At 45.4% G+C, this 17,330-nt stretch overlaps 1 protein-coding gene across 4 annotated transcripts in view; it reads right to left on the bottom strand.

Moving 5' to 3' along the window:
• Positions 1 to 17,330, bottom strand: part of DCC (DCC netrin 1 receptor) — a 939,742-nt gene that overhangs the window by 169,717 nt on the left and 752,695 nt on the right. For all 4 annotated transcript variants that reach the window (XM_077346794.1, XM_077346795.1, XM_077346796.1 and 1 more), the window contains exons 13-14: positions 12,382 to 12,523; positions 7,055 to 7,165 (exon numbers count right to left, since the gene is read on the bottom strand). In XM_077346794.1, the coding sequence (XP_077202909.1) occupies positions 7,055 to 7,165; positions 12,382 to 12,523 (253 nt within the window). The remainder of the gene's footprint in view (positions 1 to 7,054; positions 7,166 to 12,381; positions 12,524 to 17,330) is intronic.

The following is a 17,330-nucleotide window of genomic DNA, read 5'->3' as shown; positions in this document are numbered from 1 at the left end:
TGATCTAGTCTGATCCAGCAGGGCTTTTCTTATGTTCTTAGGGTCTTAGACAACACACTTTATGAGACTCAGTGTGTGCCAAAGATCAACTAAAATGAGAAACACCAATACATTCAAAATCTGTCACTCACTTCTTTTATTGTTAAAAACCTAATTGTAATCAATATTCTACCAGTCCAGGGACTACACAATACACACATATGTCATGCTACTATCCCTGTACACATGCAATCACAAAGAGAGAAAAAAGACAAAGCTGCTGGCTGAGGCAGTATGGTCTAGTGGTTAGTGTCAGATTGGAATCTGGGAAACGCAGGTTCTAATCCCCACTTTACCATGGAAGCTTGCAGGATGACCTTGGGTCAGTCACATGCTGTCAGCCTAAGTCCAAAAATGGCCAGTGGGCCTGGTTCCCTGGACCTTCCCATCTAGACCCTGCACTGTCCTGTACCTAAATAGTGAAAAAGTTGAGAAAGGCTCATCTACCCAGACCAGCAGCAGCTCTCCAGGGTCTCAAGCAGACAGTGGAATAGGCTGCCTAAGGAGGTGGTGAGCTCCCCCTCACTGGCAGTCTTCAAGCAAAGGTTGGATACACACTTTTCTTGGATGCTTTAGGATGCTTTGGGCTGATCCTGCGTTGAGCAGGGGGTTGGACTAGATGGCCTGTATGGCCCCTTCCAACTCTATGATTCTATGATTCTATCTTTCTTATCACCTACTACTTGCTCCTCTTAACCAGACATGCCAACAATTGAACTTGGGATCATCTGCAAGCCAAGGAGATATCTCCCACTGGGCCAGAGCCAGTGACTCAGCAGAGTGCCAGGGAAGTAAGTAAGTAAGTAAGTAAGTAAGTAAGTAAGTATGTATGTATGTATGTATTTATTTATTTATTTATTTATTTATTTATTTTTAGCTTTATATACTGCTGCCCCCCAGCAGGTCTCACGGCGGTTTACATAATAAAATATTAAAAATGCAATAACCCCCCCCCCATAATTTACCCAATTTACAGTAAAAAAAACAACAACAACCATATAACAGGAGCAGTGGACATGCTCTATAGTCTGTTCTAATCCCGTCTTGTTCAGCCTGAGGTCCTACCATCCCTCCAGTGAGAGAGAGAGCTGTGAAAATAGCAGGGGCTGGGAAAAGCACGGGTATCTAGACATGTTTGCACCCCGAGCCCTCTCGTTTTAGAAATTAAGCCCCGGCTGCTGTGAGGCTGGATGTGATTATATTAAATGTTGGACAAATCATTAGTAATTGTGACAATGCAGACAAGGCTAGTGGCAATCATGCTACAATTGGTGTGTTTATTCAGCAACCCATCCTGGACTTCATTTAATCTGGATTGCATAAAACCATCTAGTTACATTTCTGGCATATTCCGGTCATTAGGGAGCTGGCTGCCTTAGTAGGGATCAGTCCCTCGGTCTTTATCCAGTTATTAGATGGTTTTATCACATCATCATCATTTTTTGGATGTGTGCATTTTGGCCCAAAAGACACTGAAGCACCGCCAATAAAACATGTCTCTCTCTGCTTAAATACTTCCAGTTCAGGGCCACCAACCAGCGCTGCCAAATAGTTTGCCACGCAATGACCTTGCCATGTGTCTGATTGATTTTTTTAAATCAAATAGCAAATAAGAACATCAGAAGAGCCCTGATGGATCAGACCAGTGGTCCATCTAGTCCAGCATCCTGCCTTGCACAGTGGCCAACCAATTCCTCTAAAGCCGGGATTCCCAACCAGGGGTCTGCATGCCCCCAGGGCTCTGTGGGAGCGACGGATGGGATCTGTGGCATCTCCCCTCCTGCCTTTGTGGATTCAGCCATAAGCTAGGGTGCCAACTGCTTCCATTGCTACCCCTCCTGAGTGTGACGTCTCTTGTGGTTTCTGTGCCTAGGAGGGGATGGAGCCTGCCTATCTACTCCTGCCTTAAACTGTATCCTGTCTTTCCTTCCCAGTCCTCCTTGAGCCTGCCTGTTAACACGAATGGTGATATCACTTCGGATGACATGTACCTTCTGGGGGATGAGGAAGAGAGGCGTGACCAGCTGACATAATTTCCGGGGCTCCTTGGAGCCTGACAAATTATTTCAGGGGCTTTTCCATAGTCAGAAGGTTGGAAAAGTCTGCTCTAGAGGGCCAACAGCAGGGCATAGAGGCCAAGGCCTTCACAGGAACATCTGAAGATCCCTGCTGGATCAGACCAGTGGTCTATCTAGTTCAGCATCCTGTCTTACCAGGGGCATCCAGTTCCTCTGGAGGTTCAACGACAGGGCAGAGAGGCCAAGCTCCTTCATAGGAACATCTGAAGATCCCTGCTGGATGAAACCAGTTCAGCATTCTGTCTCACACAGGGCATCCAGTCCCTTTGGAGGGCCAACAACAGGGCATAGAGGCTACCAAGGAACGCCAGTGTTGCTACAAGGCAGACAATGATAAACCATCTCTGAACATCTCTTGCCTTGAAAATCCCATGGGGTTGCCAGCTGTGGCTTGATGGCAGAATAATAAATATACAAATAAAAAAAATAAAGGTAATAGGTGCAGGAAGGCACTTCTAGAACTGTGTATTGTATAGATAATTGATTCACAGTATATATTGCCCTGTTCTTCCTGCATTGTTTTCTGCTTATAAAAACACCATTTTCTACTTCATTTAAGTTGCATCTAATGCACTGTGCTTTCAGATTTCCTACTCCTTTGAGAAAATGGCCGCGTTGCAAAGTAGACTTTGAGCATTGATGCCCCAATATCTCTGAAGGTGGAAGCCAGCATGGTTAAGAGTGGCAGCCTCTAATCTGGAGAACTGGGTTTGATTCCCCACTCCTTCTCCACATGAGGCCATGCCAAACTCTGCGCATCTCTAATCTTTAAGAATATCAGAGAAGCCATGTTGGCTTAGGCCAGTGGCCCATCCAGTCAAACACTCTGTGTCACAGTGGCAAAAACCCAGATGCCATCAGGAGGTTCACTGGCTGGGCCAGAACTCCAGAAGCCCTCCTCTAGTTTCCCCCAAAGCCCCAAGGATACAGAGTATTACTGCCCTGACATAAGAGAAACCATATTGGCTCAGGCCAATGGCCCTTCCAGTAACCACACCCTAGATCTCATGATGCCCAAACTCCAGATAGAATCCTAGAATCCTAGAATCATAGAGTTGGAAGGGGCCATACAGGCCATCTAGTCCAACCTCCTGCTCAACACAGGATGTTGTCGGGTGGTCCACCAGTGGTCCACCAGTGGAGCCAGAACTCCACCAGAACTCCACCAGTTGTCGGGTGGTCCACCAGTGGAGCCAGAACCCCAGAAGCCCTCCCACCATGGCCCCCCAAGCACTTTCCCAGATGTGGGTTTAAGCTTAGCCGACTGAGACCACTTCCTCCCCCCCCCCCCAATACTCATTTACCAGACTGATCTAAGACTCCTGATGTAAAGTATTTCAATCATATCCTTTGGGGGAGAATATTGTGATTTTTAAAAACTTCTCCCAGAAAAAAAAAACACAAGAAGTTTGATGCTGAAAATAAATATTTAAAACCTACCCAGCTGTCAGAACGACCATTCCAGCTTTCCAGGGAGCCTTGGAGAGGCAGCAATGTTTGGGTTTCTAATTGGTTTAACAAAAACACGGTAATTAAAGGGAATACCCATCGGGAGAGATGGGAGTTTGGGGTTTTTTCCAAGATACAATTCATTTTGTCTCTGGGTTGTAGCAGATGCCGAGAAGGCTTCCTGAAAAGGAAGAGAAATGGCAAAAGAGCAAAGAGGGAATTGTGCTAAAGAACCTCCACCGCAACAGAGTTTGAATTTAGCTGATCCTTGCAGGTTTCTCTCTCTCACACACTCATTCTCTGCTTGGCTAACTATTTCCAAGGGGGGGGGGGGGTCCCATGAGAACCCACCACACAGGAAAAAGATGGAAGGCAGTGGTGCTTTATAATGCTACCATGTGGACATTACCTCTTAGCTTACAATATCAGCAGGGAACTGAATTGATCTGGCCTGGGATTGATTCAAGAAGAAGAAGAAGAAGAAGAAGAAGAAGAAGAAGAAGAAGAAGAAGAAGAAGAAGAAGAAGAAGAAGAAGAAGAAGAAGAAGAAGAAGAAGAAGAAGAAGCGGAGGAGGAGGAGGAGGAGGAGGAGGAGGAGTTGGTTTTTATACCGAGAATCTCAAATCGCCTTACATGCTCTTAACCCCTACACAAGGCTGGCTTTTGGTGAAGAAGGAGGTGGAGATGGAGAAGAAGAAGAGTTGGTTTCGTATACCCCACTTTTCATTACCTAAAGGAGTCCCAAAGCAGCTTCCAAAGGACACTACGCTATAGTGATAAGAATCTACTCATGGTTCCTGGCCCCAAGGAGATTAAACCCGAGCCAGGGCTTTTTCGGACCCAGCCTAGAAATGGTGGAGCGCTTTGCTGAATGAGATGAGGATCCTACAGACCTACAAAGTCCTGGTGGGCTTGCGAGACAGAGCTTTTTTGCCAGGCCTATGATTGAGACTGGAAGTTACATCAGAAACTGTTGGCTTCTCTTTCTGACTCTGCCAGGCCAAAACCTTTGCTGAAGCTCTCTATATGACCCCCCCCCCCCACACACACACACAAACACACATGCACCCATGAGAGAAAGCAATATGGAGAATTTTAAAATTTTACCCTTTTATATTAAACTTGGTCTTTTAATGCTTTACAGTTTCAATGTTGAATATAGTTAATTCAAAACGTCCTGCATATTGGAATCATATATGTATTTTATAATTCTGTAATCGGCCCTGAGCTTCGGAAGACGGGGCAGAATATAAATCTCACAACAGATAAATAAATCAATATATCTTTCCCTTCCCGTGAGGTAGGTGGGGCTGAGAGAACCCCATCCCATTCCATGCACGTTCGGTCATGAACTTTCAATGTGCTCATGCAACTGTGTGAAAGAAGAAAATCAACTTTGAACGTGCATTGAATGGCCATTACCCAACATGTGCAGAATGGGATTCAGCTGAGGGTGCCCTGGCTCTCCATTTATACAATCTCAGCAAGACTGAGGATGTTTTGGAGAACACTAATTCACAGGCTTGTGAGATGGTTGTGCCAAGAGGGGTGGCTGATAAATGCAATCAATCAATACATTGGAAACTTGATGGCACTAAACACACACACATACACACACACACATCTTTTGATCAAAGCAACTAGACAGCGGCTGTGATACTTTGGCCACATCACAAGAAGATCACTGGAAAAGACAACAATGGTAGGGAGAACTGAAGGCAGGAGGAAATGAGGAGGAGCCAACATGACCTGGGCTGGTTTAATACAGGAAGCCAAGTGCTTCAGTTTCAAGATCAGAGCAAGACGGTTAATGACAGGACTTTTGGGAGGTCATAAATTCGTAGCCTAATGCTGGGAGCGATTGAGGGCAAAAGAAGAAGGGGACGACAGAGAATGAGGTGGCTGGATGGAGTCACTGAAGCAGTCGGTGCAAACTTAAATGGACTCCGGGGAATGGGAGAGGACAGGAAGGCCTGGAGGATCATTGTCTAATGGGGTTGCGATGGGTCGGACACGACTTCTCAACTAACAACAACAAAATTCGTAGTGTTGCCATAAGTTACATGCACCAGAACTTGGGTTGCCAGTTCTGGGTTGAGAAAAACCTGGTGATTTTTTTTTTTTGGGGGGGGGGGGTGGAGCCTGCAGAGGGCAGAATTTGGGAAGGGGTGGGACTTCAATCCACTTTTTAAACCGGGCTTTCTCAACCAGGATTTCATGAAACCATGGGGTCTCTTGATGGCCCTGGAAGGATTTCCCAAATGGGAGTTAATTAATTTTTACAAATTTGTTGAACACTTATCAGGTGATATGAACATATATCGTCATGTTGACCTGTCCCCCTCAATGGCCAATGATGGACCTGGAGGGGATGGGAAGGGGAGGGGTCCCGGGTGGGCGTGTACACAGTTCTGCTTCCCAATCAAATTCTGCCAGATCCTGCGACTTCTGGGATTTCATGAAGCCTTAAGAATGTTTCAGGGGTTTCTCAATGGTAAAAAAAGTTGTGCAAGGCTGTTCTAAGTAGACATTTTCTCTAGGGGAACTGATCTCTGTTGCCTGGAGATGAGCTGTAATTCCAGAGGACCTTCAGGTCCCGCTTGGGGGCTGGCATCCTTAACCAGCACTGGTGGGTTAGAAGAAGAAGAAGAAGAAGAAGAAGAAGAAGAAGAAGAAGAAGAAGAAGAAGAAGAAGAAGAAGAAGAAGAAGAGTTGGTTCTTATATGCCATTTTTTCCTACCCGAAGGAGGCTCAAAGCAGCTTACAGTCGCCTTTCCATTCCTCTCCCCACAACAGACACCCTGTAGGGTGGGTGAGGCTGAGAGAGCCCTGATATCACTGCTCGGTCAGAACAGTTTTATCAGTGCCGTGGCGAGCCCAAGGTCACCCAACTGGTTGCATGTGGGGGAGCGCAGAATCAAACTTGGCATGCCAGATTAGAAGTCCGCACTCCTAACCACTACACCAAACTGGCTCTCACCAAACTGGTTAAGCATTTTGAGAGCTAGATGAAGCTTTGAAGACCTCCTGCAGGTTGGGCAGCTTGCAGATACATCACAGGACAAGAAATCTCCTCCGAAATACAATGGAATGCTAGAATATGCTGCAAGTTGAAAGCAATCAGTAGTTAGGGCAGGGACTCAGTCAGGCTTCTGAACATTCACCCGAATGTTACATTTTGGCTAAAGCAGCAAGAGTGACTGCCAATAAAGAAGTTAAAATTACATAAAGGTGTTAGAAATGCTGGGAGAGGTAATGGCAGAGAGCTTTCTCACTTCTCCTTCGCTAGTCTCTAGAAAGAGAGGATTTTAACCACATACCCTCTGTGAGCCTTTCTTTGCCAAAGTATTCGGACGACAGCTCTGGTGGCCACTCTCTGTGGGAAGGGACTGGGTCTGACCTTCACAGCGGCCTTTCTTGAAGGGCAAGGAAACAGTCAGCAGAAGTCAGACAGTGCTCATAATGCCAGAGGGAAGAAATACAATTACCATCCAGGTCGCTCTCTGGAGTTTCAGCCGTGGACCAGTCCGAGGAGGGTCCCGTCCCGTTGGCCGTCATGGCTGCGACTTGGAAACTGTACTGGCTTCCTTTGTCCAGACCTGTGGGGGGTGCAAATTAATACAGAGAGAAAACACAGTTAATGTTGCCAGGCTTTGGGGCTCTAGCCCACTTCTAAATGCAAAGCATTTTAAATTGGTTTTTGGACAACTGCACAGAAAAAACATAGCGGGATGTATTTCTGGGGTAAACACTGTCGATCTACATCAGCTTTCCTAACTTTTTTACCGGTGAGAACCCTCTGAAACATTCTTCAGGCTTCGGGAAACCACAGAAGGGGCAGAATACGGTAGGGAAGCACAGCTGTGGACACGCCTACCTGGGGCCCCTCCCCTTCCCACCCCCTCCAGGCCCATCATTGACTGTTTCGGGAGGGGGTGGGGCCAACATGACTATATATGGTTGTATCACCCAATAAATGTTTAACAAATTTTTAAAATACATAAAATGTTGGCAAAGAACACTGACCGAGTTTAAGTATAAACATTAATCAAGGCCAGTTGCCAAATGTCAGAGCGGGGTGGGGGGAAGGGTTCTCCTTTTAATATGATCTAAAAGTGTAGATATGGGTAGCTAAAGATTTTCATGACCTCTTTGAGCCTGTGAGTACCTTTACATAATTCCGTCACAGGATGGTGGGCACAACCATAAAATGGCTGCTGCAGGAGGTGGGGCCAACAGCAAAATGGCTGCAGCAGAAGGCAGAGCCAATCACAAAATGTCAGGGACTGAGGCTATGCGTAATGGCTACTCTTGGAGCACTGTTTAACAAAACATCTTCTGAAATCAGCATACTGTTTAAAAAAAAATATTTTCAGTTGCAGCCAACATAATTAAAAAAAAAAAATATCTGCACAGCCAGTCAGATCTCCAAAGGCCAAACAAAAGCTCTGCTGGCCAAAAGCTGCATTTGGCCCTGCCCATTTCCTTCCTTCCTTCCTTCCTTCCTTCCTTCCTTCCTTCCTTCCTTCCTTCCTTCCTTCCTTCCTTCCTTCCTTCCTTCCTTCCTTCCCTTCCCTTCCCTTCCCTTCCCTTCCCTTCCCATTTTAACTTATACCCCATCCCTCCCAACATAGTTGGCCTGGAGTGACTTACATCAAGATCAAGATAAAAGAATAGAATACAACAATTGCCATAAAAACCCCTTCAATTAATCCCCAGTAAAATACTACAGCAATTTAAAATTTCCTCCCCTACACCAGTCAGTGAATCGCCTATCCTAACTGCATCCTTGCTTTGGTACAACCAAATAGATCTTCTACTAGGCAGGATCTCCAGTTCATAGATCATTTATTCCCTGGGACAGCTCTTTAAAAACAACAACAACATTGGTGGCCACCCAAAAAAGATGACAGTGGTGGCATCATGGGTCCCCTTGCTATTAAACCTGTTATTAAAGGGACAGGGCTTTTTTCCTCCATGTAGCGCAGGGGTAGTCAACCTGTGGTCCTCCAGATGTCCATGGACTACAATTCCCATGAGCCCCTGCCAGCATTAGCCCTTGCCAGGACCACAGGTTGACTACCCCTGAGGAGCGGATGACCTTAGATCTAAGCCCTAGAGGCCCTAAATCTGGAGTGGCCAAACTGTGGCTCTCCAGATGTCCATGGACTACAATTCCCATGAGCCCCTGCCAGCATGCTGGAGAGCCACTCCTGATTTAGCCACAATTTGGCCCTGTATGAAGCCTTAACAGAGAACTCACGTATGAAAACTGGAACAGTGAATGCATCCTCACAGCTAGGTCTGCTAGAGAAAAAAAGAGCCATACTACTTTCTCCCTGCTTCTAGTGAACTCTGCTGGGTTGGTGCTCTTCATGACAGCAATATATGTTCAACATTTTGCGTACTTTATACTGACCGTGAAGCGCCAAGATAAAACACTTGCCTTTAATTGTCAAGATCCTCTGGGGAGAAATGTTCAGAATTAAAAACAACACTTCTAAATTTCAGCTGATGGCAGATCTTACAATAAAACCAACAGCAGTGATTTAAAGTCCTTGTTGCAGCTCTGAATTCCTTCACTGGTTGCAGCTGTCCTCATTAGTGGGCAAAAACATCCCCCCACACCTGCCTCCGTGGAAGAAGCTTTTAAAGAGACATAAAGGCTGACGGCTTGAATAGTTAAATCATCTCTTTAAAAGCTTCATGATTTTCAGCTCCTCTCGAAATCGTGTAATATGGGAATAAACAATAGGAGTGAGATATGGCTTTTGTTTTCAGCTGCATTCGGCATAGTCGAACGCTCGAAACTTATTCCTACATATATACTGGGAGTGGATGGATGCCAGGAAACAGGGTCCTGGTACTTTTCAGTGCTGTAAAGAGGGGGAAGAAAGAAAAAAAGCTGCAGCTCTTCTGAAGTGAAATACCACCTGTTGAAATCTCTCCAGTCACCCAACACTGAACAATTTTCTAAAGGGCTTGAAGAAGAAGAGCTGGGCCCATTCCGCACATATTAAGTAAAGCACTTTAAATGTACTTTAGAAGTAGATTTTCCTGATCTGCACAGGCAAATTGAAAGTGCATTATCCTCTATATGTGGAATGAGCCCTGGCTTTTTGTACACTACCCACAGGAGTCTCAGAGTGGCTTACCTTTCCCTCCCCACAACAGACAACCTGTGAAGTAAGTGAGGCTGAGAGAGAGCTCTGACAGAACTGGGACTGGACCAAGGTCACCCAACTGGCTGCATGTGAAGGAGGAATGGGGAACCAAACTCCAGATTAGAAGCCACTGCTCCTAACAACTACACCAAGATGGCCTTTTTGTTTTCCAACCAGAAATTATTCTGCAGGATTTAATGACAGTTTTCTTTGGCACCAGCTCCCCTACTCCGCTGTTCATGGCCTCTTTGATAGCCAAACTGAGCCAGAGTGATACGCTGAGCAGCAGCAGGACTCATAGCTCAGTGGGAGAGCATGTATTTCATACGCAGAAGGTCCCAGGTTCCATCATGGTCAGGTAAGAACATAAGAAGAGTCCTGCTAGATCAGTGGTCCATCTAGTCCAGCATCCTCTCCTACACAGTGGTTAACCAGTTCTTCTTGACAGCCAATAAAAGGCCATAGAGACTGTGGCCTTCTTAAGCAAACTTCTGCTCATTTGAACCAATGGTCTATCTAGTCCAGCATCCTGACTCACACAGTGACCATCCAGTTCTTCTGGACATCCAATAAAAGGTCATAGAGACTGTGACATTCATAAGAAAATCACTGCTTATTTGAACCAATGGTCCATCCAGTATCCTGTCTCTTCTGACTGCCAACAACAGATTCTCCTCAGACATTATGGCTAGAAGCCACTGATAGTATCCTCCATGAATCCACCTAATCCCTTGTGAAATCTATTTATTCCTGTGGCTGTCACTACAGACATTGGCAGATAATTCCACATCTAATCACTCTCTGATAATTGGTGTTTATCTGCATGTCCTGGGAGATGTTTCGGAGATCCTGCAGAGCAATGCTGACATAGATGGTCCAGTGGTCTGAACCTAAGGCATCTCCCACCACTCTGTTTGAGCCATTTTGCTGTGATGCAGCAATCTAACTTCTGGTATGTGTCAGAAGTGAGGGCATCTTGTTGCTGGTGACATGGCAAGACTCTGGTACTTGGGCTAAAGCTGTATGTTAGAAACTGCTTTTGGTCAAAATAAGCTATTTTACTTACATTCTCATTCTTTGCCTCTCACCAAACACTTCCCAAGGACATTTGCTTCCCTTCAGACACTACACAGGCATCTTCAAGAGATACCAAGATATAAACAATGAACCCAGTGATCTAGGACTCTAAGGGACAGGAAAAGGTGAGAGGAAACTGCATGGGAAAATACCAAGAGGCCCTTCAGACTCCTAAGAAGAGGGAGTTCCCTCTAACAGATGGCAAACAATAGGTCAGCATAACCTTTAGCTCACAGCCCAAAGTTGTTCTCAAATATACCTGTTTATCTAACATTATTATTTATTTATTACTTCAATTTATTAACCACCACTCCCAGAGGCCCATAGCGGTTTACAAAAGTCCAGCTAAAAACCCATTAAAACCCTCATTAAAATGGACTATCATACATCCATAACAACAGCAATCAAACAGGGAGTAAAGATGGCGGAACGCTCAAACCCCCCCCCCAACTCATCTATGAGAGGGAGGAGAGAGGAGAGACAAGTCAAGATGCTATACGTTGTTGGCAACAGGTGGACCCCAATTGTTCTTCCTGCACTAACCCGGCCTCAACCATAGACCTGGCGGAAGAGCTCCGTTTTGCAGGCCCTGCAGAAGGCGGAACGGTCCCACAGGGTCCACAGCTCACCCGGGAGCTAATTCCACCAGGTCAGGGCCAGGACCGAAAAGGCCCTGGCCCTGGTCGAGGCCAGGCATGCTTCTCTGAGGCCAGTGATGACCAATAAATTCTCCCTCGCAAAGCGTAAAGCCCTGCAGGGGGTATAGGGTGATAGGCGGTCCCTAAGGTATGCAGGGCCCAACCCGCATAAGGCCTTAAAGATCAAAACCAAAACCTTGAAAAACAAAACATGATGGATGTCCTTCACAGCTATTAGTAAAAGCAAAGCAGTAAATTGGCAGTCTTCAAACAAAGGCTGGATACACACTTTTCTTGGATGCTTTAGGATGCTTAGGGCTGATCCTGCATTGAGCAGGGGTTTGGACTAGATGGCCTGTATGGCCCCTTCCAACTCTAGGATTCTATGATTCTAAATTTGAGGAGTTTCAATGAGGTACCCACTCACTTGTCCCACTCGCTTGATGACCAAGCACCTCAATAGCAGGAATCTCTCAGTCAGTTGCTATATGCTTGGGAAAAACATGGCCTCCTTCACGGGTACAATATCCCTCTACCCTTCCTTGGCTGTAATGGCAGGCATTTTGCTACTTTATAAATAATACAAAAATAGCTTTGTACCAGAGTTTAAAAAAAAAGTTTTGCTTTGTTTTTTCATTGTCGAGTTGGCATTTGCAGAAACTAATTTAGGTCTAAACTGCTAGGCAGAAGAGGGGGGGGGGGAGAGTTGTGTTTCAATCTCATTAAGTCGAAGGAAACCGAGAGACGAATATACGATACAGAGACATTAAAGGAGAAAACCGAGTAAAAATGTATGAAGGTTGTTTGCTGTACAGTCCAATAAATGTCACCTGGATGCAAGGGAAACAATGTTCTCTGGAAGAGAAAGTACATTCTATTCCCCAACCAGGTTCATTTGTCAACGGCTGTGGAGGGCCATTCTGTGCAGCCACTCACCTGTGAACAAGTACCAGAGGTTGTTGGGTTCCAGAGTTTCCACGTCACCTCTACGGGTAGTCTTCCTGTGTCGGATTTTGTAGCCTGTTATAAATCCATTTTGCGTGCCTGGCGGTGGTGGCAGCCAGCTAACTTTGATGCTCTGAAAAATAAAGTGAAAACCAAGGTGAGCGATGATTTAATTTTTATTTGTTTTCCTACAAAGGAAAGGGTATGCACCCATCTGAACTGTGAAGACCTATTCAACAGTAACCACCATAATGACCTTATATAGTTGACCTTTCAAAATCATGACTTGTGATCACACACAAGATGGCCAGCTCCAGATTGTGATGTACCTGGAGATTTGGGGGTAGAGTCTGAGGAGGGCAGGGTCCGGGGAAGGGAAAGTGGCCTATAATGCCACAGAGCGGCCATTTTCTCCAGACGACTTGATCTCTGTCTCCAAGTGATCAGTTCCGCGAGATCTCCAGCTACTACCTGGAAACTGGCAACCCTATATCCACTCCTGTTCCCATGGGGGTTCAGGATGGATTGCTCCTCCATGCAAAAGGGCAGAAAAATGAATATAAGTAGGCCTCCAGCATTCTTGTTTTCAACTTGTCATACCATTTTTCAATGCAGAGTGAATTGGCTTGTATTTATTTAGTTGGGATACAGGGAAAGGAAGGTTTGTGCTGATTTGTCAGCCCCTGGGGGGAGGGGGAGATAGAGTAAAACAGATTCGAGTAAAAAGAGGATGGGGACCTGCAGAAAGCAGGACGGGGACCTGCATTCCATAAGTGAGGTGCTACCATTGCAAGAGACCCATCCTTGGTTGCTAAACCCTCACTTCTGCAGGACCATAGGGAACAACAGGTGGAAGGAGAATACTGATTGGCAAGCTGGACTAGAGTCTCCTACGCATCATTGGAAAATTATTTTAGATATTTGGGGGTGGAGGGTAGGGTTTGAGGATGGACAGAACCTCCGCTGGGTATAAGGTCATAGAGATTATCCTCTAAGGCAGCCCTTAGGCAGATCCAGGAGAATTGAACTCATGCATATGTAACTCTGTGAGATTTTGGACATCTCCAGGCCCCACCTGGAGAATGGCAACCCTAGGCTGGGTGGAATGAGAGAAAGTCATGCCTCAAGTACCCTTTAAAGCTGTTTAGAGCTTTAAAGTTTAGAAGGAATGCAATGAATTGTGCCTGGAACTACATTAGTAGCCAGTCAATGGGCGCAGAAATGCTTTAATATGAATTATCCCTGGGACAGGGTGAAAAACAAAACAAAACAGTAGTACAGAACAAGCTCAGGGTGGCACAGGTGGCATTCAGCTAAGGACTTTGGGCCAGTCACTTTCTCAAAACCTAACCTACCTAACAGGATCACAGTGAGTGGAAAAACAAGAAGTCTCTGGAAGAAAGGCAGGATAAAAATGAAACTTTTTTTGCTCTCTCTCATGTTAGAATTCTGCCTCAGAACACATATTCATGCCTCCTCCTCTCCCTTCCTTACCTCTTCTCACAAGAGACTTTTAAAACATGTTGGCTTCATGATAGGCTAGACTAGAGCCATAGGATCGGGTGGAATTGTTTGAGTGCATTTATATGGCTCCTCACAGTACAAGGTTCCTGAGCTGTCTTGTCAAAAATTCAATAAATAAAACCTGTTCTAAGTAACATGCCATAAAAACAATAAAAGTAGTAGTACAAAGAGTAAAACATTAAAATACAAACAGAAATGGAAACAAGTAAACAAGTGTTATGTATGACTGAGAAACGGAACTTGCTTCAGTGGGCATTCTTTTTTGTACACATACATACATACGTCTATCTTTAACACTTTTTGCTCCATTTCATATTTTGGAAACAGCCTCCTGGGTGGAGACTGTCCGGGGCCCTGTCCGACCTGTGATTCTGGCCCCAGGTCAATCAAAAGACACACAGCAACCTGTGTACCTTCTGATTGGCCAGCCACCCTCAGGCCCGCCCTCCACCAACCCAGCAAAGCTTCTGGCCACCATTTGGCCACTGGATATCACCGGGGAATGGAGGTCAGCATCAGAGGCCCCAGTCCGTGGAAGTGGGTGGCTGAGGGGCCTGCCTGCCATTTCCTGGATGGCTCTCGAGGCTTTCCCGGGCAACGGCAGGTCACTACCAGTCTGGTGGTAGGGCAAGGGGCCGGAGTCAAGCCTCGAGAGGCTAGCCTTCAATGTGCCCAGCCTTCTACGCTGCCTGGCTACCTCTGGACTCTGTGGTAAAGGGCAGCAGACAGAAGCTGCTCCACGCCTTGTGGAGCTGACCACTCCACCTGCATGCCGCCTCCGCCCCCCCCAAACCACCCACTATTTTGCTACCACCCGTTGCATTGAAAGCTACAGTGGGCTTTTTGACTAGTATACATATAATTCAGATTTTTCCACAAATCTGAGTCCACATTAAAGATTACAGAGAAACTGCCCTTTCTATTCCTAGTTCCATTTTGCTGATCTATTAACCCATACTCTATGGCTTCATTAAGAATTAAATATATTGATTTTAGTTCTTGATGAAGTTTTAGTGTTGGAATATTATTTTTAGCATTGCTGATAACTACCTTGGGATGGTGAACAAATTAACCTGAATACACAAATTACATACAATTCATCATTAAACAAGGGTCTAGCAACACTAAGTAAATTACCGCACAACAATCAGTCACCCAGTTCTGTCCTTCTCTTTCAAAGACAAGGAAAATTTCGGTGATTAAGAACAGGCGTCACCAAATACTTCATAAAGAGATCTGGTTTGATCACAGGGAAATTGATTAGTCCATAAATAAACATAAGTTCCGGACTGCATCTAAATCTCTGATTGCATTACAGAGTTTAGGATTTTTTCGGGGGAGAAAGAGAGTTGCATATGTATTGTTTAAGCATTTGTTGTTTGGCTATACAATCTCAGATGTTTCCAGTTCTGGATAATACAGGATGCCCTTATAGCACAGCAGTCTGCATTTTTCAATTCTGGAAACCATTATTTTAAATGTGGATTTAGTAGCCAAGGTCGTAAAGGAAACGGTATGCACATAATACTTGTATGAAAATGCAAATGTTCAAAGAGAGCTTCAAAATGCACACCATAAGCACAAACTTATAAAACACTTTTTGAAATGGAATGATTTGCAAAGGGTAGCAACAAGCCTATAAAAAACAAAATTAAATGAAAACGTATAAAAGGAGAATTAAATAAAGGATTTTATTTAGTCGCTTGAGCCCACCAGACGCATCGGAAACCATCAGTTCCCCGTCGAGGAGAGAGCCACCACCTTTCTAGTCCACCGATACAAATTGCTGATTATGTCCAAAACATAGAAGCAAAAGAAAATGATCTCTTATTGGATCCAAGAAACCGTAAAAAAAGACGGAGGGTCCTGAATGAGGGGCTTCTTAATCCAATAGTCAAAGGAAGTGAAAAATGTCTAAGGCAACTTTATTAAGCCATAGCCGAAGAACCATTCCTAACTATGAAACTTACAAAGCATTCTTCTGAGCTCCTTCTCTTTAATACCTTCCATTTATACTATAATAATAACAATTACTGTACTATAATAACAATAATAACACCAATTAGAGCATTATGCAACTAAAAGAAGCAGTGCAAGATTGATAATCGTGGTGACAGCCGAGCCATAGATCGGCAAGAGTTGGACTCGACTGAATACCTAACATTCTTATCTCTTGAAAAAGACCCTTGGTTGTAATTCCAGGAAATATCCAGGCGACACCTGGAGGTTAGCAACCCTATCAACTCGACTGAATGGTTAACTTCATCATCATCAATAACAACAAGAATAACAACAATAATATTTCTATCCCATTCTTCCCTGGTTAGCTTAGAGGGGGTAACTTTTAAAACAACCATACAAATTAAGCTGACCACCTGTCCCGCCTTTGGCGGGGCAGTCCTGCATTTGGGGCATTTGCCCCGTGTCCCGTGGCGTTTTCCAAATTGTCCTGCGTCGTTCGTATATTTTTTAAAAAAATGTAAATTAAAAATAAAATTACAATTACAATTCTGTTTTGCCCAAGTTGCAGGCAGCCCATTAGACAGCCTGGGCTCAGGAGGCCCCCACGCAGGTACCTGGCCTCAGGAGGCCCCCACGCAGGCACCCGGACTCCGGGGCAGGGCTTCTTGGCCAGGTCTGTTGTTGCCTTTTCCTATGGGCCTCCCTGCCTCTTCCAGGATCAGGCCTTGACCTGGGCCGCCGCCACCACCCTAAGGCCAGTCGGGGAGGGAGGGGGGAGTGAGGAGGGGAGGGGGTAGGAGGGAGGGAGGAGGGAGGAGGGAGGAGGGGGAGGGGGGAGGGAGGGGGGAGGGCCCACTGTCACCTTTGTCGCTTTGCCACCACCCTTCTAAGGGTTGGGGTGGAGGTGTGAGGAGGCGGGAGGGGGAGGGGGCCCACCTGCCGCCACCGTGGCACTTCCCGACTTGCAGGGCCAGATATCGGGTCACCTTGATATAAATTAAATTAAAACATTTAAATAATTAAACCATCTTCTCTTAATAATAATTAAAGTATCCTGAAGTGGAGAGCTTCATGGACCGCCCTAGCTATGAGTGAGCTCTCCCGGTTTCCAAAGGGGAGATGCAGTTCAAGGAGGGAACTCTTAAAACAGCTGTGAGTGCTGCTTGGGAACTCACTGCTCAGAGATGGCAGAGAATACACTGTGCAAAATACATATTCTTCACAGACTGTGATTTTTTTTTTTTTTTGAGGGGGAGAAAAAGACCTCCTAGACTGGTGAGCAGCAAAAGACGAATGACTGTACTTGAAAGTATTCCGGTCCTTGTCTTCTCTTGAGACACGCTTACTTTGATTACATTTTCCTATTAATTTGCAGGCATGTGATCCTCCGCACAGAGCTGTCGGCTAATGCACACCCCAGCAGCCGGATTCTTTCACAGTCAAGATTAAAGTAC

This window comes from Paroedura picta, chromosome 7 (genome assembly GCF_049243985.1).
Source record: "Paroedura picta isolate Pp20150507F chromosome 7, Ppicta_v3.0, whole genome shotgun sequence".
Taxonomy (NCBI): Eukaryota; Metazoa; Chordata; class Lepidosauria; order Squamata; family Gekkonidae; genus Paroedura; species Paroedura picta.
Note: the sequence above shows the minus strand (reverse complement) of the source record. Positions and strands in the feature narration are given on the sequence as shown.